At 32.1% G+C, this 25,402-nt stretch overlaps 1 protein-coding gene across 3 annotated transcripts in view; it reads right to left on the bottom strand.

The window, feature by feature from the left end:
• Positions 1-4,209: 4,209 nt before the first annotated feature.
• Positions 4,210-25,402, bottom strand: part of LOC127732968 (equilibrative nucleoside transporter 1-like) — a 54,148-nt gene continuing 32,955 nt past the window's right edge. For 2 of the 3 annotated variants that reach the window (XM_052242210.1, XM_052242211.1), the window contains exons 7-15: positions 24,906-24,956; positions 24,086-24,171; positions 23,492-23,540; positions 21,008-21,105; positions 15,472-15,582; positions 14,951-15,053; positions 9,066-9,151; positions 7,321-7,517; positions 4,210-5,669 (exon numbers count right to left, since the gene is read on the bottom strand). In XM_052242210.1, the coding sequence (XP_052098170.1) occupies positions 5,543-5,669; positions 7,321-7,517; positions 9,066-9,151; positions 14,951-15,053; positions 15,472-15,582; positions 21,008-21,105; positions 23,492-23,540; positions 24,086-24,171; positions 24,906-24,956 (908 nt within the window). In that variant the 3' untranslated portion in view covers positions 4,210-5,542. Of the gene's footprint in view, positions 5,670-7,284; positions 7,518-9,065; positions 9,152-14,950; positions 15,054-15,471; positions 15,583-21,007; positions 21,106-23,491; positions 23,541-24,085; positions 24,172-24,905; positions 24,957-25,402 lie in introns of all 3 variants that reach the window. The other variant, XM_052242212.1, reaches the window with a different exon arrangement.

Raw genomic sequence — 25,402 nt, 5'->3', positions numbered from 1 at the left:
TTTAACATTTTTGAAAAAAAAATATATTAGAACTGATTTGAAGCTTAAAACCTTTAGATTAATATAGGTTTTGTGAATGAGGAAAAATGAAATGTAAGACTGGAATGATTTTTTTTGAAGTTTTAATTGTACAGAATGTCAAGGCAAGCAAAATTGTACAGAATGTCATGGCAAGCAAAAATGTACAAAATGTCCAGGCAACCAAAATTGTACAGAATGTCCAGGCAACCAAAATTGTACAGAATGTCCAGCCAAGCAAAATGAATACTTGGATATTTTTCATGTGATTTGATAGGCCGTATTTCATATTTCTTCAGAAATATTCTAAAATTCATTTCTACAAATTGATTATTTTTTATTAAACAAAGTTGGACAATTTTTTAAAATTTGAGCAGTAAGTTTACAATAATTTAATTTAAGTTGGTGATCTTTCTGTAGTGGGGGTAAATTCAATAGATTCTTTTTTCCTCAGTTTGTATAATACATACAAAAAGACTGTACAAAGCAAGAAATCAAGTTTTTAATCTATATTTTTTCAAGATTTATGGACTATAAATAAAAACAGGTGTCATATAACTGACTGGAAATTGTTAGAAAATTTCAACAAAAACAGTAAAAACTTGTTTATAAAAAATTACAAAACAAAATACTATAACAAAAACACTCACACACACATGACAGTAACAAATGGAATAAAAAAACATACCAATGCAAAATTTCTTAAAAACACTCCTTTTCTATATATTCTCAAAGAAGAAGACTTAAATTCTACCAATATCTTACTATTCTTCAAAAACAAATCGTCATAAAACAGTAAACGTAAATATGAAAGTTCAATCTTGTACATGCAACAAACCCATTTCATTGATTTTAACTGAAGGTCGATGGTCCCACCAAAATGATACAGTCAAATGCTGAAACTATGCAACATCAACCATATAATTTTGTCTAAAAGTTAAAAGCAAATTAAATTTTTGATAAAGTTATAGATAGTCAAACTTGATCAATGAAACTGAGCATCACTTTATGTCATCATAAAATTTGGCATCAAAATATTTACATTCTCTTTCTTTTTCAAAACTATGTTTAAAAAAAGAAAGAAAGAAACGAAAAATAAATCTGAGGACAAGCAACGCTTAAGCTTTGCAATTTTCCAAGTTAAAATGGGCACAACTCTAGAACGGTAAGTGACTCACTGCCCAAATTCGAACTCTTTTAAGTTTTTGTTCTTAGCATTGTGTACGAGTTTCATAAATTTTGGATGAGAAAAACTTGTTAGAGTGTGGAAACGAAAATGGGAGGGATAGAAGGACTGTCAAGTGTAACACTTAATGCCTGCATTGCCTATGGCTGGGGCATAACAACCAGCATTCCATGTCCACAGGTGCAGTACATCAATTAGTCCAGGGGCAATAACTCCAATAAAATTTTTTTGGTTAATTTTTTTAAATACAAATCTAACAAGACATGTATGATAGAGAGTGTTTAAAATGCAATTATATTTTCCACATTAAATAGATGCCTCTACAGAGGAACATAATCAGCTATATTATATCATCCCTGAGTCTGCTGATCTATGTATCCATCACATGGCAGTCTAAAATAGTGGGTCTTTTCTTTACCTTTAACAATGGTATACTGGTAATAAGCTTTTTCATTATCAAACATAACAATACAATGAAATCCAAAATAAAAGTTTCATTAAAAAAAACTTACGTTACATAATAATAGACATAAATTTTGATAACGTCGATTAGCATGGTCTTAGAGAATAATTAATTAGATTTGCTGCCACAGCTGACTAGTGATGCTATCATAAAAAGGTTTGATAACAATCAAAATGCAGAGAATATTCTATAATTGATATTTGTGTATTGGAAAAGAAGTTATCATTGGATAAAAAAACTTAACATTAATATGTTCGTCATAACTGATAAGTTTCATTAACAAAGTAACAAACATACATGTATCCTTTGTAACAAGTAATCAATAACAGGTGTAACAAATAAAGCTGTTAACAATGAAATCTAATGTCACTGTTAACAGGTAAACAATGAAATCTAATGTCACTGTTAACAAGATTTCTTAGCAATAATCATTATATCAGTATTCACAAATTGTATTCTAGACATTCATAAACATTAGCTACAACCCAACAACTTCACTTATGTTACAAAACAAGGGGGTAGGGTGAAATTAGATTAATATAATTTATTAACATCACTTCTATGCTCAGTCATGGTCCTATTTCAGAAAATCCATGAAATATTTTAATGAAAAATTCAACAGGTTCAGCTTGTAAAAAAGAGGGATTATCCCATAAAGTTTAAATATGTTTGCACCATTAATTTGAACAAAGGGAGGGATTGAATCCCTTGCCTTACCTTTATTTGTCACGGCCAATCATACAGTATGGTTCATTTAAACAACTTTAACATGTTTTTCACATTACTTAATACTTTTATAACCAATTCTGGGATAGATTAAATATAGTGACCATTGAGCAAGAACTGATAAAAATGATAAAATGGGTTTAAAAAACTTTAAAAATGATGATTGAAACTAACTTAAATGATTGACTTTACAATTAATGGATTTCAGTAAATGGAAATTGTCAGGTTTATGTCATGGTTTTATAAAATGCTCTTTTAACTAAACATTTCACAAATTTGATTGTGCTTCATGCAGATTTTGTAGACAGTGACTAATATATATTTGTACTATGATTTCATTAATGCCCATTATGGCAGTGCAATATTTAAATGCATAAAAAATAAGATTGAAATATTATCTGAAGTTATTGCCATTCGCAACAATGAAATTCTCTATAAATAATATGCTGAAATCTGGCCATGGTAAAGAGAACATCTATGAAGATTTTCTCTACATAAAGAGCATGGATATTTCAATTTCTTCATACACCTGTGAATTCATGTTTTGAAAAAATAAATGAGGCAGTGAAAGAATTTATGTAAAGCTTGGGTAGACCCGTAGACGTAGAGTAGCTACCAAGAAAAAGCACCAAAAGAAAAGTTATCAAATAATAACTTAAAGTTACTTCAACTATAGAAATTTATATGTATTCATGTAAAGCGTGGGTAGACCCGTAGAGTTACAAAATAAGCACCAAAACTTATTAAAGAATATTAAAGTTACTCCAACAATAAGCAGAGACTTACACATGTTTCTACTTGAACACAATATTAAACTAGAATCAAATGTACATAGACTAAATTATTCACCCATGGAAATGTTTATCATCAATCATCTAAATTAACTCATCTGAACTAATAAAAAAAAATTAAGAAAAACTGTTTGTAGAATAATTTCCCATTCGGTTTATGGTATTTATCCACTGAAACTGGTAGGAAACAATCCTGTAAATAATGTATGCTACCACTTCAGCCTCAAACATGCAGTGAATGACTCTTAAAATCCCACTCAGAAAAAAAAAAGAGCAGGGCTACCCAATTCTGAGGCTTACAAGGCTGATCTAGAGGCATACAAACTATGAAGCTTGACCCCCTTAAAAAATAAATAAATAAATAAAATAAAGCAAAATCTTTCGGGAACTCCGTAACAAAATTCTGAGCATTATGTTATCTGTACACAACTATTCAGAAGCATTTCACCAAAAATAATAAACACATAACAAAAAGTGTAACAAATGTTTTACCCCATATATTCTAATTTTAGTTACGGTCAATATGTTAGTTGGTTAGCAAGAAAATCTGACAAAATTTTAACTAGACATCCCAGATTGTGAATGGCCTTTTGGTTTAGGTTGACTAAAGATTTAAGAGGAGGATATGTTACCTGGTGATGGACAACAAGTGAATAAAATAGTTAACTACGGCTTTTGGCTAGGTAAGTTAACAACTTTTCTATATTGTAGGAAGACTGAAAAATTTACACTAACATTAGGGACTTTCAAAATAAAATGCTCCACTGGGGCGCAGCTTGATACGACCCCAGAGGTCGAACCCTGAACAGTTGGGGCAAGTATGGACACAACATTCAAGCTTGATACAGCACTGAATTTGGATTGTAATTAAATATTTGACACAGCATAGGTTTCTGACACAGAATGAATGTGGTCTAAGAACTTAAAAATTTTAATTTACTTATTCAAACCATATCATTATTATTTGCTTTTATATATAAATCAGAAATAACCAATTTAAAATGGAAAATTTTAAAGAAAAATAAGGAAACCCCCCCCCCCCCCCCCCCAATTTTTTGAACCCCCTTATGATTCATCACCCCAAACTCAATCCCAGCCTTCCCTTTGTGGTATGGTACCTTGCAGTACAATTTCAGAGAGATCCATACACTTCAACACAAGTTATTGTCTGGAAACTAGAAAAATGCTTGTTTTTTTGCCCCTTTTTGGCCCCAAATTCCTAAAAGTTTAGGGCAATTACCCCCAAACTCAAACCCAGCTTTCCCTTTGTGATATGGAACCTTGTAGTACAATTTCATAAAGATCAATACACTTACACACAAGTTATTGTCCTGAAACTAGAAAAATGCTTGTTTTTTTTCCCCTTTTATGGCCCCTAATTCCTAAAATTTTGAGGCAATTACCCCCAAAATCAATCCCAGCATTCCCTTTGTGGTATGGTACCTTGCAGTACAATTTCAGAGAGATCCATACACTTGAACACAAGTTATTGTCTGGAAACTAGAAAAATGCTTATTTTTTTGCCCCTTATTCCTAAACGTTTTGGGCAATTACCCCCAAACTCATTTCCAGCTTTCCCTTTGTGATATGGAACCTGTACAATTTCATAAAGATCAATACACTTACACACAAGTTATTGTCATGAAACTAGAAAAATGCTTGTTTTTTGCCCCTTTTTGGCCCCTAATTCCTAAAATTTGGAGGCAATTACCCCCAAAATCAATCCCAGCATTCCTTTTGTGATATGGAACCTTGTGGTACAATGTCAGAGAGATCCATACACTTACTTACACACAAGTTATTGTCATGAAACTAGAAAAATGCTTGTTTTTTGCCCCTTTTTGGCCCCTAATTCCTAAAAATGTGGAGGCAATTACCCCCAAAATCAATCCCAGCATTCCCTTTGTGATATGGAACCTTGTGGTACAATGTCAGAGAGATCCATTCACTAACACACAAGTTATGTCTGGAAGTTACAAAAATGCTTATTTTTGGCCCCTAAATTCCTTAACTGTTGGTACCATAACCCCCAAAATCAATCCCCACCTTCCTTTTGTGGTATTGAACCTTATGGTAAAATTTAATAGAGATCCATTCACTTAAACTAAAGTTAGAGTGCGAAAACCAATGTGTCTTCGGACGACGACGCCAACGTCAACGTCATACCAATATATGACCGCGGTCGTATAAAAAAGGTGCCATTAACACTCTTCGTCAACTTATTATTCTTAAAAGAAGATTAACTTGTATTAACAATAAAAACAGACACCCAAATAAAATGATTCCATCACTTCTCCACAACTCTATTGATCTGTAAGATATGTGTTGAGATCAAGTCAGTACTCTGATGGTTAATGATTAAGCCACTGGTCTGGTTGTTATCAAGCCTAAAATCAGAGAGAAGTTGACACCAGTACCAATACCCAAAACCAAGAAGAATGCCATGATCATTCCAGCTGTTCCTGCATACTGCTGATCTACCAACCTACAACATCAAATTATTCAATAAGTTCTGTGATCATTTCTGGTAATATTATGAGCAGTTGTTTAAAAAATCGAAATATTTGAATCATCTTATTAAGTATATTACTTTTGCTATGTTTGTTAAATTTTCTTTTTCTTATGTTTTTTTTTTTATTTTTAACTTTGATCATATCCTTCATTTTAAGCACATTTCCTTAGTTTTATTTACTTTACTGTTGCCTTTCACCTACATAGAAAATGAAAATTAACATGCACAGTACTGATAGAAGAATTGACCAATTAAGTACTGATTCAAGCCAAGAAATGTGAAGTGGTGAGAATTTTTTTTTACAAAATGCCCCCCCCCCCCTTCCACTACATCTACTGACTTACTTTGGTCCATACATCATACAGAGACTACTGACTTACTTTGGTCCATACATCATACAGAGACTACTGACTTACTTTGGTCCATACATCATACAGAGACTACTGACTTACTTTGGTCCATACATCATACAGAGACTACTGACTTACTTTGGTCCATACATCATACAGAGACTACTGAAATATCCACTTGTAAATCCTAGAACTACTCCTCCAACAATGTAGATCCCCCTTCCCCTACATCTACTGACTTACTTTGGTCCATACATCATACAGAGACTACTGAAATATCCACTTGTAAATCCTAGAACTACTCCTCCAACAATGTAGATCCCCCCTTCCCCTACATCTACTGACTTACTTTGGTCCATACATCATACAGAGACTACTGAAATATCCACTTGTAAATCCTAGAACTACTCCTCCAACAATGTAGATCCCCCCTTCCCCTACATCTACTGACTTACTTTGGTCCATACATCATACAGAGACTACTGAAATATCCACTTGTAAATCCTAGAACTACTCCTCCAACAATGTAGACCCCCCCCCTTCCCCTACACCTACTGACTTACTTTGGTCCATACATCATAGAGACTACTGAAATATCCACTTGTAAATCCTAGAACTACTCCTCCAACAATGTAGATCCCCCCTTCCCCTACATCTACTGACTTACTTTGGTCCATACATCATACAGAGACTACTGAAATATCCACTTGTAAATCCTAGAACTACTCCTCCAACAATGGAGATCCCCCCCCTTCCCCTACATCTACTGACTTACTTTGGTCCATACATCATACAGAGACTACTGAAATATCCACTTGTAAATCCTAGAACTACTCCTCCAACAATGTAGATCCCCCCCTTCCCCTACATCTACTGACTTACTTTGGTCCATACATCATACAGAGACTACTGAAATATCCACTTGTAAATCCTAGAACTACTCCAACAATGTAGATCCCCCCTTCCACTACATCTACTGACTTACTTTGGTCCATACATCATACAGAGACTACTGATATATCCACTTGTAAATCCTAGAACTACTCCTTCAACAATGTAGATCCCCCCTCCTTCCCCTACATCTACTGACTTACTTTGGTCCATACATCATACAGAGACTACTGACTTACTTTGGTCCATACATCATACAGAGACTACTGACTTACTTTGGTCCATACATCATACAGAGACTACTGAATTACTTTGGTACATACATCATACAAAGACTACTGACTTACTTTGGTCCATACATCATACAGAGACTACTGACTTACTTTGGTCCATACATCATACAGAGACTACTGAAATATCCACTTGTAAATCCTAGAACTACTCCTCCAACAATGTAGATGTAGTCATTTTCTATTATCACATCAAAAATTCTCTCTTCTGGCTTAAAATTACACATTAGGAAGAACGGTACAAGTAATCCTCGTATGGCAACTGGAATCCACACCCATTTATGTCCTGGCTGGAAAATAAAGTCATAAAAGATGAAATATTCATGTTCTTCAAAACAAATACTTATCTAAGCAATTCTCAACTTCCTGACAATTCTGCGATATTGTAAATAAAAACTTTAGTTATATAATAATTTATTAAAAGATGAATGTATTCAGGGTACTTTGGGAGTTATTTTAATAGATGAGAGGGTCATTTGGCAGATTTCTATGTATAACTTTTGATGATGATTTATCATGGGGAATGTGTCCATGGTAAAAGTGACGTTAACCAAATTTGTACTTGATCTGAGCTTTGTGGTAATAAGCATTGTGTATAAGTTTCATAACATTTGGTTGAGGCAACCTTAAGTTGGAGAATGCTGAATTTTTCCATTTGTAAACGGCATAACTCTAGAACAGTAAAAATGACGCCACCAAAATTCGAACTCGATCTGTGTTTTGTGGTAATAAGCATTGTGTATAAGTTTCATAACATTTGGTTGAAGCAAACTAAAGTAATAGAAAGGAAACCAATTTTGGGACGTACAGACGTACCTACAGACGGACAAGGGTAAAACTAAATGCCCCTCCGCTACGGCGGGGGCACAAAAAAAAATATCATAAGTAACTTGTGTCATACAAAGTGAAAGTATTATTTGTAGCAGTGGATATTGAATTTGGATAAGTTGTCCACATTTTCTGTTTTACTATTTCGTTTTAATGTTATTTTTACAGCATATAGCATCCTTTAAATGTTCTTGTAAACTATATTATTTATTAGAGAGCATTTTCAAATGTCTTTAAATGTGAAGAGAGATTTCAGATAAAAGTTTGATCATTATACATGTTGTTGTTGGTACAAAAGATTATAAAATGTTTGTTTGATAAATCAAAAAAAATTCTTATCAGCATTTGAGTTTTCTGTTATCAACTTTTATCTTACTTTCAGGGGTGCTATGTAGGTGTTTTAAACATTTCAGAACAGGGATTTCCACAACAAGTGTTTCTATCATGGTGGGTTATACAGTTCTATGGGGAGTACTTGCATGTAAGTTTGGATTCTACAGATCTATGGGGAGTAATTACATGTAAGTTTGGATTATACAATTCTATAGGGAATACTTGCATGTAAGTTTGGATTATACAGTTCTATGGGGATTACTTGCATGTAAGTTTGGATTATACAGTTCTATGGGGATTACTTGCATGTAAGTTTGGATTATACAGTTCTATGGGGAGTAATTACATGTTAGTTTGGATTATACAATTATAATCTATGGGGAATACTTGCATGCAAGTTTGGATTATACATTTCTATGGGGATTACTTGCATGTAAGTTTGGATTGTACAGATCTATGGGGAGTAATTACATGTTAGTTTGGATTATACAATTCAATGGGGAATACTTGCATGTAAGTTTGGATTGAACAGTTCTATGGGGAGTACTTGCATGTAAGTTTGGATTGAACAGTTCTATGGGGAGTACTTGCATGTAAGTTTGGATTGTACAGTTCTATGGGGAACACTTGCATATAAGTTTGGATTGTGTATTGTTAATTGATATAAATCCACTTACCACACGTACAAATTCTGAGGTCAAATTTCCTAAGAAAGCAAATAGATTGAAACTCAGGAAGCAGAATATTGGTGCCCAATACTGGTCTGAAAAAAAGACATTAGAAATATACTATAGTAGTTAATAGATTTCAACACATACTACAAATTGACTACATACAATAATTGTAATGACAAAGACCAATTTAATTCAGCAGAATAAATATTTACCTTTGAAAGATAATATTAAGAGGATTTTCCAGAAATAAACTCATCATAGATACCAGGCAAAAATCAAAGCATCATGGATGTTGTGATTCAGCCAATTATGTAGCTAGTCTGACATTTTTTCTGACCATACTTTCAATAATTATTTTGTTATCTTCATTTTTATAAATTTTCTGTAAAATTTCTATTCTATTGCCAAAAGATGGAGATTTTGCAACATTGATGCAAATTATTTTGGTATTTTAATTGAAGACACTGTCAGATTTTTTTTACATCTTTTTATTTTTTGAAACATTAATTTTGAAATTCAATGATTCTGACAAGAATGTTAAGGGAAATCTTCAAATGTGTAGCATATTTTTTATATGCCATATAACTAACTGGCTTAATAATTTCCTGAAAGAGGCATTAAAAATGCACTTTTTCAACAACAACAAAAAATAAATAATTAACTTTTATCTAAATTGGTGTTAATTTTTCAGTAAGGAAAAAATACATTTCCTGTATTCAAATATACATGTACAAATACCTAATGCTGAGATAATTCCAATTACTGTTAAATAGCATGATAATGGGGAATATACAAATAAATTTATTGCAGAAAATGCTCAGGTAAGAGTTATGCAACAAATTACGGATAATTGTAACTTAAATAGACCTTAATTATTAACTTATGTCAAATGATTATGACACTGATTTTATAACTATTTAGGTCAAGATTTTGTGCATTCAGTTTAATAATGGTGTGTAATAAATTGAATACACAAAGTCTTGACCTCAATACCAGTATGATTATCAACTCACAATATATCAATATAACTGTGGTCAATTAAGACTGCAATTGAGTTGAGTTTAATCTAGTTAGTACTTACTTTGAGTGCAATTGTTTGAAAATCATGGCAGCTGTCCATCATACTGTTATTGTATCAATAATCTCATTTGCCTAATGCAAGCATGGGAATAATAGCATTTCAAAAAAGTGTGGGAATCAACTCTGATATCAATACACATCTTGAACCAAATTTTATTCAGTGTCTTATAGGAACATAAGATACTGATAAAACACTTTCATTATTCTTATCAACTGCTTAAATTTGATAAATCACATTTTCCACATTAATAAATAAATGGCAATTTAATATAAGTTTTGATTTACAAAGGAACTATATGCAAGTGTATATCTAAAATAAATAAGTTGTTCGCCCAACATTTTCATAATCTAAGGACAAATAGCATATTAAAAGTTGGCAGTTGATGATTAAAATGGTGTATAAAGTTTCTGCAAGTCATAGAAACACATAATTATTTTCATGACATGTCTTCAACTTAGAATTGTGCACCATCTCCAAAACCAGAGTGATCGCATAGATCCAGCATGGCTGAATCAAAAATTTAACACCAGACACACTTTTTTTCCACAAAACTCACCAGTGACGGTCAAATCAAAAAAGCTAAAAAGGCCAAACAAGGAAAAGAATGCAGTATAATAATGAAGAAAAAACTCAAATTTCCTATGACTGATTTTTCTGCATGATTATTACAATGACTTTACTTTTTATGCTGGCAGTGATGTTTCTTTACATTTGGTATTTTATAACAAAATCGCATATGGTACAATGAAGAACTGAGTTGCACCATAAGGCCATTAAATCTGTCATCTAGCTCAGATTTAAGAGGAAAATGCACACTTTTCTGTTTTGATACAACAGGTTTCATCCTGTTTAAACCAATTTGAATGTTTATAAACTGCTTCGCTGAGCGCAGCTGGATATGCCCACAGAGGTCCAACCCTGAACAGTTGGGGCAAAAATGGACACAATATTCAAGCTTGATACAGGTCTTAATTTGGATTGTAATTAAATATTTGACATATTATAGGTTTCTGAATAAATGTAGTCAAAGAACTTGAAATTGGTTACTGTAAATTCAGAAATTATTGCGTACATTTATTATTGCGATTTTGTCATTTTAGACAAAATGCGATTCTAATTTTTGCGATTTTGAGAACAATCCTGTTAATTCACATAAAATATTTCAAAATGCGAGTTTAAATTATTGCGATTATAACCCTGTCGCATTTTTCGCAATAATAAAAACATCGCAATAATTTCTTAATTTACAGTATATGTCAGAATTGAATTTATATTGTAATGTTCCAGGGTTTTCTTGTCTATACCCGTCATTACTTATGTGGGCCTCTGGTGAAGGAAATAATAATAAACATCATATAGGAGTTCATAAATTGTATTAATTCTATTATTTCTGCTTAAGCAATACAACAGCAGTTCATAAAACACATGAATAGAGATATATCTTATAATAAATATTGGTGCATTTGTCCCTAAAAATACTCAATAATGATTCCTACTAGCACTTGGTGCAAGAAAATCTAGTTTGATGCACAGCAAATAATTTGGGACCCTGCTTTGTGCAGGTTATATAAATTGGACCTCATATAATTTCATAAGGATGAATAAAAGACTAATAATTAAATATTTAGAAGCTTTCTATTAAATAAAAATACTTTTTCACCAAGTAATTTCACTTGGTGCAGCACCGAGCAAATCTGCTTGGTGCTAGCAAAAATGTAAACACCGACTACACAGTTTGGTGCAATACGGCAGACGACAGGGTTTCAGGGTAGTCTTTGATCAATGAATTAAAATCTTTTTATAAAGTTTTGGAGAAGACATTTACCAATTTCTGTCCGAAGCTTATATGATTTTGTCATATTCCAGCGTAAATAATATTTAGCTTGGTGCAATATGATTGTGTTTACAATTTAAAACCATGAACATTCTGCATTGAGGTGAAAAGCCCACTCGGTGCATGGAAACTTGCTATTTATACTTTTGGCTCCGCCCACAATTGACATAATGCACAAGAAAATACACAACTTACAGAATGGTGCCGAAAAGTGAAAGTAGCGATGAACAGAGACGAATTTGGACAAATGCACCTGTAAATGAAGATGATACATCAATTAAATAGCATCTTTTAATAGATTTAAGTTCAGGTAACCCACTCCTTTCATAAAAATACCATACGAGGCGTATCCAGGGACATCTGCATGGAGAAGTGTGGAACGAAGGCCACAACTAGAAAATGAAAAATACACGTTTTAAGTTTATGACATGAGGCCAATGACCAGAGCGTAACACTATTCAATTAAAGATTTCTTGCTGTTGTGCAATACACTGCTGTTGCGCTATACTTACTAAATCTGTTGTCAGACTATAAACAAATAAAATTTATAAAATTGTAAAGGGAGCTTACATCAATAGATATAATCAATTCACCAAAGTTTCATAAGAATTGCTGAAAGCATTTTTGAGTTATTGTCTGAAAACTGGAAAATCCCCCCTTTTTTAATGAATAAAAACCCAAAAACTCGGAAATGTAAAATTTAAAATTTATAAAATTCTAAAGGGCCCTTACATCAATAGATATCAACAATTCATCAAAGTTTCATGAGAACTGCTGAAAGCATTTTTGAGTTATTGTCCAAAAACTGAAAAACCCCCCCTTTTTTTATGAATAAAACCCCGTAACTTGGAAACGTAAATTCTAAAATTTATAATATCTAAAGGGGGCTCATGTCAATAGATATAAACAATTAACCAAAACTTCTTGCAAGTTGGTGAAAGCATTCTTGAGTTATTGTCCGAAATCTGGAAAATCCCTCTTTTTTTAATGAATAAAACCCCATAACTCGGAAACGTAAAATCTAAAATTTATAAAAAACGAAAGGGAGCTCACGTGAATAGATATAAACAATTCCAAAAGTTTTATGCAAATTGGTTAAAGCGTATTCGAGTTAATGTCCGATATGTCTGACGGCAGATGGACGGACGGACAGACAGACGGACAACGGTATACCATAATAAGTCCCGTAAACGGGCGTATAAAAAAATAGGAGATTGGGTGACCCCCATGGACTTCCCCAATATATCATTTGATTTGTTTCATTGTTCCATACAAGAATATATATGGTTTAGGGGTGGGAATCTTGACCATTTACAAGTTTTCAAAAAGAAGGGTGGTGGGGTGACCCCCGTGGACTTCCCCTATGTTTCATTTGATTTGTTTCATTGTCCCATACAAGAATATATATGTTTTAGGGGTGAGGATCTCGACCGTTTACAAGTTCTCAAACAGGATGTGGTGGGGGTGACCCCCAGGGACTCCCCCTATATATCATTTGATTTGTTTTATTGTCCCATACATGAATATATATGGTTTAGGGGTGGGGATCTCGACCGTTTACAAGTTCTCTAACAGGAGGAGATGGAGTGACCCCCAGGGACTTTCCCTTTATTTCATTTGATTTGTTCTATTGTCCCATACAAGAATAGATATGGTTTAGGGGTTGGGATCTCGACCGTTTACAAGTTCTCAAACAGGAGGGGGTGGGGGTGACCCAGAGGGACTCCTGCTATATTTCATTTGATTTATTTTATTGTCTCATACATGAATATATATGGTCTAGGGGTGGGGATGTGGGCTGTTTACAAGTTCTCAAACAGGAAGGGGTGGGGGTGACCCAGAGGGACTCCTGCTATATTTCATTTGATTTGTTTTATTGTCCCATACAAGAATATATATGGTTTAGGGGTGGGGATCTCGACTGTTTACAAGTTCTCAAACAGAAGGGGATGAGGTAACCCCAAATATTTCACTTGATTTGTTTTATTGTCCCATACAAGAATATATATGGTTTAAGGGTGGTTATCTCAACCGTTTACAAGTTCTCAAACAGAAGGGGATGAGGTAACCCCGAAGACTCCCCCAATATTTCATTTGATTTGTTTTATTGTGTCATACAAGAATATATATAGTTTCGGGGTGGGGATCTCAACCGTTTACAAGTTCTCAAACAGGAGGGGACGGGGGTGACCCAGAGGGACTCCTGCTATATTTCATTTGATTTGTTTTATTACGTCATACATGAATATATATTGTCTAGGGGTGGGGATCTCAACAGTTTACAAGTTCTCAAACAGGAGGGGGTGGGGGTGACCCAGAGGGACTCCTGCTATATTTCATTTGATTTGTTTTATTGTGTCATACATGAATATATATGGTCTAGGGGTGGGGATCTCCACATTTTACAAGTTCTCAAACAGGAGGGGGTGGGGGTGACCAATAGGGACTCCTGCTATTTTTCATTTGATTTGTTTTATTGTGTCATACATGAATATATATGGTCTAGGGGTGGGGATCTCGACAGTTAACAAGTTCTCAAACAGAAGGGGATGAGGTAACCCTGGGGACTCCCCCAATATTTAATTTGATTTGTTTTATTGTCCCATACAAGAATATATATGGTTTAGGTGTGGGGATCTTGACCGTTAACACGATAAAAGCACATTCTCAAATTAAAGGGGGCTGACCCCAGGGATGCAACCTATATTTTATTTGATTTGTTTTATTGTCCTGTTATCATTACTGAAGACTGTGTGTGTCTATCACTTACTGTTTTCAAGTTATAGTCATTTGAAAATTTATAAAAAAATAAAAATCCCATAGGGTTCTATAGTAAATCCATCCCTCCTGTAGGCCCCTCAAAATACCCCTAAATAGACCCCAAGAAGAAAAATAATAAGAACTGAGCAAAATCAATGAGTCTCCAAACTCCGTCAAGGCGTGACAAAAATCTATTTTAACCTATCTGCTTACCTTCCAAAGGGAAATCTATTCTCTTTATATTAGCCCATACTCCTGGAAAAATTGCCAAGGTAACGAAAAAAACAAACCATACACTCACAGCTTGTACCCAGATCTGTCAATATATTCATATATTTTAATTGTAATTATTTGTAAAGCATCAATTTTACAGAAGATATTAGAAATTTAGGAAAAAAATTGTTTCTTCATCAAAACAAATATCTAAATTCAGACAATTTAAATCTGCATTAACCATATCATAATTATTAAGTTTAGTTTTTCATTAATTTTTGTTGATATTTTAAGACTGTTATTTTATTCACAATTTGTTAGACCCTAGGCAATTAAGAGCTCTACATACTGTATAGACACATTTCCATTGATGAATATTGTATGCTGACTTCTAGATTTCTTATGGTTATTTGTTTAGTTGGGTTGCTGTCTCATTGATGTATACTCCAAATGTATATTGCAACAAAAATATTTCTTATAATGTTTAATTGTTAAATGACATTCAACTATGACCATCATACCTTTTTAAAGACCATTAAATACATCCCACAAGTTTGTGAACAAGTTCTGCTGGTAGCATGGTGATGTTTCTGTTTCCTGGCAACCATATCTTTGTAATATTTGTAAAAATTCTGAAAAAATAAATTGTTTGATTTTTATATCTACTTGTATTAAACAAACTAATCTGGCCCCTAAAGATTGAATTAATTTTCATATTGCTTTTTACCAAAAGTGAGTGACTTAAGATAAATATCTAAGATTCTTCAGTTTGACAATCGTGAATTAACATTTGAAGGTAAATTATACTGCATATGAAACAGGGGGGTTTAAGCTTGGATTCTGAGGGCTTTAGTCACTTTTGCATTATATGAAACAGACCTATTTTGGGTAACAGCATAAGTCTAGGGCAGTTGTTACAAGGGCTTTAATACACGCAAAAACATGTTTAATGTGATCTTTCATTTTCTTTTTCAGCATTTCAGTAGTATATATACAAAAATATTAAATAATAAAGATTAAACAAAATAAAAACTGATATGTTAATAAAGATGCATATCACATTTAAAAAGTAGCTTTTTTGACATCTAAAATAGATATTATTGTTAACATAAAATAGCTGCTATTTGCCTGAAAATAGAACACCTAGCATCTTATTTCTGAGACAAGTCCCTTTAGAATACACCCAAGAAAAAATAGTAAGATTTAAGTTTCCTGTCCTTAGCCATGTCAGCTGAGGATCTGGATGTGTTACAGAATAAAGATAATGGGTTGATTAACAAAGAATACAAACAAATGGACCAAAAAAATAAAGAATAGGGAGTTATAGGGTGGTAATATAGAACTAAATTCAAACTTGATCTGTGTTTTGTGGTTATAAGCATTATGTATAAGTTTCATAATATTTGGTTGAGGCAAACTAAAGTTATAGAACGGAAACGAAAAATTCAGCAATTTTATTCATTTGTAAAGGGGCATTACTCTAGAACGTCCAATTTTGGGACGTATGTACGGACAAGGGTAAAACTTAATGCCCCCTCCGCTACGGCAGGGGCATAAAAAATAGAAAATAATTATCAAAACAAGTGAAACTGCAAGCTACTGCTCACTGATGATACCCCCGCACACATATGCATTTGGAATATCTAAATAGTTATTGTAAAATGATGTAAGTGTTCGGTAAACAGGAAATTGTTGAGTGATGAATTTGAAAATGCATTACACGGTATAGCTGAAAAATATTCATGGGAGGGATGGACAGACTGACGGATGGACGGACTGACAGTGGTAAAACAGTATACCCCCACTTTTTTAAAGCGGGGGTATAATGAATTAAGATGAAGAAAAATGGCAAAAAAAATAAAATAAGAATAAATAATGAAGACCCCCCCAAAGACCTCCTCATTTAGGCACCATGACTGAAGTGACCTACATATGTTTTCAACCTTAATTGTAGAAGGATATACTATCAGACAGTTCTTGAGTTTGTCTATCAGTATTGAGAAAAGGATAAACTTGAGTTGTCTTCCTTGGATTAGAGGTGTTCCTACCAGAGGAGGCTTACACACAGTAGAAATGAATACAAAATTAATGGCGTCGATATTAAATCAGAACTGGACAGAAACATGTCTAATCTTCAAAATTATACAGATTTCAAGATAATTGATTGAGTTCATTACAGTTTTCATCTTGTAGTTAAGTACATTTGTATCATGAAACTCCGGTAAACGTTGCAAATAATGATCGTATGATAAATTGATTAAAATCAAAAATGTCCACTGACCGATTCTATTGACAAATAAATTATTTTTTTCCTATCAGATAGGCAGATTACCTGTAACAACAAATTATGACAACTTCTGTGAATGTTGATTAGCTCTGGGTCGTAAACTTGTCATAAAAATGACGCCATGTAAAATTGAAGATTTCCGTACGAAATTTTTTTTACAAATTTTAGTGACTAATTATATCAAAAAAACTTATGTCATTTAGAAAATCTTTTCATAAATGACGAAAATGACGAGCTCTGGCAAAATCACTGATATGAAACTTTCAAAAGTTTTGTCAAATAAGGAGATTGATGTAAAATACAACTGATTCATCATACAATAGACATTGATTCTTGACACTTGACCTATTGGCATCGGGTAACACTCACTTTTGCGAAGTGTCATACATTTTGTCTTGCCAAATAAAGATTTAAGGGAACGTCTGTGATCTTAAGTATCATGGTCAACTACAGATAATATGTTTATCACAAAAAATAAAGCTATCTTTTAAATTAGCAGAAATGAAAGCATTTGCACAAGACATTATACATGTATTAAGAAAAACAACTACATTTGCAAATTACATTAGGCAAAGCTAAGTAACTTTTACTTCATTCAATTTTAGAGAAGGACCAACAATTTACTCTAATTATATTTTTTCTAAAATGTTTTTAAAACATTTTACAAAAACTTTGCACTTTAGGCGTAAATTAAAAAATCATTGGAGAAGATACATTTTTAATATTATTTTTCTTTTCTGATATGTAACATTAGGAAGAAATCTCTGCATTTAGTCTGGGGTACATAGTAAGTAAATAAAAAGACCTGACAAAAAGAAGTGGCATCTACTGCAGAATTTTCACACATCATTAAATCATCAGTCCATCAAAAGCTTTATTCTCACAGTCATTAAATCAGCAGATGTTAAGTTTGTAGAGACAAAGATAGAATCAGATTTGTTGACTTACTTATCTATAGGGTAAGTACAAGTGATTACAGCTAGCCCTAAAAGAATACATGTATCTACACTTAATAACTAATTGCTGAACGTTTAAACTATGTTCAGGTCATAATAATAAATAACACTTTTGAAGATGGATGGCTGGCTGGCTGTTTAATGTTCAGTATAATAATAATCATTACTACATGTTCATACATCACAAAATTCCTGAGAAGGCATCTTGTCTGAATTTAACCATTATATTGTGGTAAAGTGGTAATTTAGAATATTTTTATTTTATACGTAAGTTTGATAGGTATTTTAGAATATTTTTATCTTATATGTAAGTTTGATATTTCTATTTTTAATTTAACTTTATTATTTCAGAAGATATAGTTATCACTACTGTAGTATTATGTTTATTACCGTAAGATTATTGCATGGTTAAACTATACTGAGTGTAAATTTCAGGTTCGCTCAGGTGTGGCTTTATCAGGTGTTTGAATGAGGTTTTATTGGCATTGATTAGTTCTCAATTCTTTGGCTGGAAGTATATATTCTAGATGGTCAGTTTTTGATAATGGACACCATTTTCTAGTCTTAGTAAATTGTATAATTATATTCTGTTTTTGGAGTTTGGTTTTGATGTTTCTTCTTATACTAATATATTAATTATCTATACTTATAACCAAATTTATGCATGATTTATGAATGTTATGAATGAATGCATGTTTGAATGATGTATACATTTGATATGTAAATGTAATAATAGAAAATATAAAAGAACTTAAAATGAGATATTTGATGTCTTTATCAATTTATGACTTTGTATTTACATTGTATCATAGATTAAATTTATTTGTTCAGTGTATGTTCACTGGTGTTAATATGTCTTTTGATTGAGTTAAGCCATTTCAATTTCAATTGATATCTTATAGTGTGGCTTTCTATGTTGTGATGTTACACTATTGTTTCAGATAAGGGTGAAGGTTTGGTACCATTAAAACGTTTAAACCCACTGCAATTGTTTGTACCTGTCCTAAGTCAGGAATCTGATGTTCAGTAGTTGTCGTTTGTTGATGTGGTTCATAAGTGTTTCTCGTTTCTTATATAGATTAGACCGTTGGTTTTCCCGTTTGAATGGTTTTACACTAGTAATGTTTGGGGCCCTTTATAGCTTGCTGTTCGGTGTGAGCCAAGGCTCCGTGTTGAAGACCTTACTATGACCTATAATGGTTCACTTTTATAAATTTTGACTTGGATGGAGAGTTGTCTCATTGGCACTTATACCACATCTTCTTATATCTATTAAAATCTCTTTAATAATTGTGTTTTTATGGTTAAATATGGTAAATTATATAAACAGCTAAATTTCAGTAAATTGGATTAAACTATTGAAATTTCAGTCAATTAGATTAAACTATTGAATCTTATAGAATGAATGTTTTATAATAATTTCAGTAAATTGGATTAAACTATTGAATCTTATAGAATGAATGTTTTATAATAATTTCAGTAAATTGGATTAAACTATTGAATCTTATAGAATGAATGTTTTATAATAATTTCAGTAAATTGGATTAAACTATTGAATCTTATAGAATGAATGTTTTATAATAATTTCAGTAAATTGGATTAAACTATTGAATCTTATAGAATGAATGTTTTATAATAATTTCAGATACTAAATAAAGTCATATATATTAAGAATAGGTTAGTTGTGATTTTAATGTTTGTACTGCAGGTATTCACCATTTTGATGATGCACCATGTTTGCATCAACCTGACATGATTTGTTATAATCGTATTTCAAGCTTCTACAGATACCTGTGAGGTAGGTTTTGTTATGTTGAATCTTTGTGCGTTATACTTTATAATTGTAATGTCTGCTTTAGAAAGTGCTTAATGTTTTGTTTGCACATATATTTTGCTTTGAATGTATATGTTATTCTTAAATATGTTTGTTTAAATTTGGTATTTAATAGTTTATTACATGACTGTTATAATGTGTACTAATGCACCGAAATATGAATTATGATTAGATATTTGTATTTAGTTAAACAATAGAATTGGAGATCACTATTTTCCAAACTTACTGAAATTATATATTATTCTTTTATTATTGTAATGCTCAGAAAAGTAAACAGTTTTCTTGTTCATAATTGTTAACATAATGTTTTAAAGCTATATAGTTATTTAATTAGATTACACCCATTAACTAGACATCATTGAGATGGGAGCCATCTCTGTGGGCCCTGCTGACCTTGAACTTTGACCTAGGAAGTTGTACAAACATTATGACACACCCTCTGGTGTTGGTTAATATACATGTCAAGTATAAAGTATGAAATTATAACGGTTCTCTAGATATAGAGCGGACACAATTTGTTTTGGACGGACAGACAGACTGATCACTATAGGGCGACCCGCCACTAGGCGGGGCCCTAATAAAATATATATACTTTGAAATAAAGAATCCGTAACCCCGAGATTGTTTTGTGTATATTTTGCCCCCAAACAAGACTACAATATGATTGCATTATCCTGAATAAGGTTTTAAATTGCCATTCGGCAGATTCTCTCAATTTTTACCTGCAAAACTTTAATTTTACTTTTATCAGGCAAGTGGGAAAAAGGTTATTTTTAAAATTTCTGCACATGATAGCTGAATCGTTTGCAACTAAACAGGTCATTTAAGTGCATAAATCAAAGAATAGGAATTTGCACTGTATTTGATTAAGCAGAGGCATCTATTTAAGCATTCTAAAGTGTTCTATTGGTTCGTTCCCAGTAAAAATTGCATTTTCTAGTTAAAAACAAACATGTCAAATAGTTAACAGAAATACTTACAGTGACAGGAAGAAGGAAGTATGCATCAAAAGCTACCAACAAGATAACAATAGCTGTAACAAAATAGTAGATAGCCTGGGTTCTAGGATCAGGTGCCACTGAAATAATAACATGAATAATAACTTCTACTTGTTTTGAAAGTTGCCTTTACAAAAGTTCTGGCAAATATTACACTTTATCATTAATGATAATGGTTCAGAAAGAAAGTATTAATAGGTTTAAAATGAATATTTGTTTCCCTTAATTAGGAAAAATGTAGAATAACATAAGTCTATGTTATCTTAGTTTGTCTTGTTCTACACCATATAAATCCAGTGACTTACTTTTGCCTGGATGGTTACCTCCAAAAGATACCGGTATATTGTTTTTAAAATGTTAGAAGTTCTCATTACTTAAAATTGGAATGGACACGGATGGTGCCCAAAATTGTCCCTCAACTTTGTTGAAGAAAAAAAAAACCTTGGTTTTGGGACATTAGCATTCTTTTAAAATATTATATTTTTTGTCATGGTAAATGGCTATTAATCAGATTTTATATTAAAAAATATTAAAATTACAATGTACTTTGAGATACGCAAATAACTACTAGCTTCGTATATCAGAGATACGAAACTAAGTTTATTGTTGGCCTGGAAAACCATAAAGATGTAACCATAGGCAAAAAGAGAATTGTTCATAGGTTTGAAATAGAGTTCTGATGAATATTTTCTTGGGTAAAAAACGACTTGTAAAATAGGGGGGATGAGATGTAACGGTTAATGAACAAAAAAGGTCTAAGCTATCAGAAATAATTTAAATATCAAAATTAACTTCCAGGTAGAGTGGGTGGCGCATATTCGCCTTGGACACATTTTCGCCGTTTTGCTATTTTTTCTGTAAAATTTGTGTGTCTTTACCCAATACTTGCCTAAATAGATGGTAAAGGCTGTTTGTAATGTTACAACTGTTGATATTCCTCTTTACCCCATTTCCAAGGTTATTCGCACATATTGAGAAATATGCAGGTGTTTTTAAATGATTTTGGCAATTATGTAAGATTTATATGGCAATCATGCGCAGTCTTAAAGTAAATATTTGTGAGAAAAATCGTATAGGAATGATCTCTCAAGCTAATTCATGTAATTGCAAACATTCGTTTTTATAATATACCAGGATAATGAGGATGGTCATATCATACATTGCGGCGAAAATGTGTCCCCCATGGTACACAAGCAACTTGATTTCCTCTTGAGTTTGCGTTCGATTTTAGAACAATTAACCAATGTTTTGAAGATAATTTCTTTATCATGTTTATCAAACATTTTTTTCATATAGTTAAATTTCTGAAACCTTCATAAAGTTCCAAATATTCGAATGTAGGTCGGATGTAAGTGGAAATGAACGAATTATGCGGCGAATATGGGTCTCTCACTCTATGTATTCTTTTATTATTTTTTTTTACATGGTTTTAATTACCTATCTTTTGCAGAGAGATGAAGTTCTTTTAGGATAAGGAGAGCTTCACCCCCAATCTCTTTGCCTGGTTTCTACCTTTGCCCTCTCTTGAAGGCCTAAGTAGAATGGGGAAGAATTTGAAAGCACTTTCACTAGGAGAACCCGTCAATTTTTTTTTAAAGAGGGTGGGTGGAATTTAAAAAAAAATTCTAGGGAACACACTGCCCATTTAAATTTTTTTATCATGGGATACCCAGGACCAATATTAAATTATTTTTCCTGTAGTATAATAAGTGAACCCAAATAATATAACCTTTCTCATACTTATTTTGTTTGTTGGCCAGACCAAATTTACTTTACTTTTTCCATCCTGCTCCCTCCCTCCTAAATTTTAGAGGAGAAAAGAAATAAAATTATAATACTGCCATTCTATGTTTCCATGCTTCATTTCAATGCTGGAGTAGTTACATATTTTAAAAATCAGGACTGCTTGCTTTATGGCCATAAAAATTCACACTATGATTACTCAAAAATAAAAATGATCCAATCAAACTAGAATTTTCAATATACATATATGCTCTGAACAAGAGCTCTTTACTAACACAGAGAAAACGTTTAATGACAGAGAGACCAAACATTGCAGACATTTAAACAAAACAAAAACCTAGATAGACTACAGTTTATGCAAGCAAGACTCCTGTGAAAAACTAATAGTGATATATTTTGATCCTGTTGGTTAGCATATATTACCCTGCATGCAGGAAACTTTATTAGATATCAATAATAAGTTTTACCTTTGTATATAATCCATCAGATTAAATAAAACTAACAGTAATTGCAACATTTAAGAATTAAACATTTTTTTATTTAATTTTATGCATGGTGGTTATTTTCCACTTTTATTTTGTGCATGGTGGGGGTAGTAGGTAATTAAAATTAATGCATGGTGGGTGCAAAAAAAAGTGCCTTCTGACCCCCCCCCCCCCCGCATACATTTAATTCTGGAACATCCCAAAATGAAAGGTTTTTATGATTTTATTGTTAACTTACATGCCAAGCAAACAAGGTTAATTACTGCAATGAATACACCAGACAAGTTCTGAAAAAGAAGTTGTAATTTGAATATACATTAACAAACATCAAATTATATATTCAGAAAAAAGACAAAAACACTTTATTTTTGTACATCATCTTAATATTCCATCTTGTTCTATCATGTATGGTTGAGAATTGGTTCTCAAGAAACTTTTTTTACCATTTCATTACAGTCCAAGTAATACTTTAGAAGAATCTGATATCACAAAACCTAATTCTAAACATTTTGTGTGTTTTTGTAAACTTTTTATATTTTTCTAAATCATTTTAAAAACTTTTGGATTTATATGAAAATGAACTTTCAATAAAGACAAATAAATACTAATTGAGAATTTAAGCTAAAAAAAAAACTGATTATGAAAACTGTTGTATTTCTGTAAAATGGAGAAATGTCTTAAAATCATGTCTATGTAAAGTAAATTTATGTTTAATATAAAAAATATTGTGTTTGATGTTTTAAATTCTTTTCAATAATTACTATTGAAACTAAATTTTCAAGAGTTTTAAAGGATTATTGTTCAAATCCTGTTTGTATTTTTAAATACATACATTTCCTAATACTATGGCATTGGTATACTTCATTGGTAAGATGGCTGCTAAACCAAAAGTACTGTTCTGATAAACACCAGTCGCCACTACAATAAATACACATTTTTTATCCGTCATCACAAATCATGTCCTTATCAAAAAAATTACAGAAGAGAATGTTAAAAATACATATTTTTCTTGCAGTGCTCAAATGGACTGGAGTAAAGGTTAACACTTCTCAATCATGTCCACATAGGTAATAATTACAGCTGTCAGTTTTTTGTTATTGCATTAGTCACAATAGAATACAGTGATTCCCCTGTCAAATAATTACAGAAATAAATCCTCAAATTTCTGTCCTTTGATATAATACAATAATAGGTGTTGTCAAGATGCATTAATGACTTTGCATCAAAAAGAAGTGAGAAACATGTAGAAAAAGATACATATAGTTCCTCAAATTTTCTACTTTATTTACACTAAAAATCTTGATTGAACAACAGTGATGATTAGTGAATTAATGCACTGTATTTTCACTTGACTTTTTTCCAATATTTGAATTCTGTGATTAGTTATTCTATACTGATGTTAGTTCGTCTATATATTGTGTACTGCTGGTATCATGATAGCTTGTAGTTGGGTCAGATTTTTCTACTTTTATCAGCCTTATAATGAACCATGGTCTTCCTCAGAGATACAAACAGATGAAGCTTACACCATAAAAACCCAAACAGTTATGCAAAATGGTATTAAGGTATCTTACAAAAACAAAAACTTAAACTTAATTATTGACACTAGTTTAAGAGATTTTAATGATTTAGTCTTGTCATATATAACTTACTGTTTAGAACTGCAGCCATTATCATTGTAATATAGAAGAATTCAACTGACCCTGGAAAAATAATTGTATATATGTCATAAAAAGAATTTATATGGAAAAAAAGATATTTTATAAGGACTTCCTTATTTTAATACATACATTCTGGATGAAACTGATAATCAGAGATATCATTTCACACTCCACTGAAAGCTCATAATTTTATGTTTCGAGTCTGATTCACTTGTCAGAAGTAATTTTGATCTTTATTTTGAACAATTGCAAAATAATCAGACATTTCTCAGAATTTTATTTGGTTTGTAAGCTAGGCACAAATTTGAAGAGAAAAGTGTGAAAATAATGAATACAATCTATGATAAAAATTGTATATAACATGGATTGATCAGCAGCAGTGATTTTATATTAAAATCACATGTTTAATGGATGTTTGTTGGAACAAAGTTCTATCAACAGTAATATCCCAAATGTATTTTGTACCACAAAAAACTCTGGACTAATAA

This window comes from Mytilus californianus, unplaced genomic scaffold (genome assembly GCF_021869535.1).
Source record: "Mytilus californianus isolate M0D057914Y unplaced genomic scaffold, xbMytCali1.0.p SCAF_3, whole genome shotgun sequence".
Classification (NCBI taxonomy): domain Eukaryota; kingdom Metazoa; phylum Mollusca; class Bivalvia; order Mytilida; family Mytilidae; genus Mytilus; species Mytilus californianus.
The sequence above is the reverse complement of the archived record's forward strand: the minus strand, read 5'-3'. Positions and strand labels throughout refer to the sequence as shown.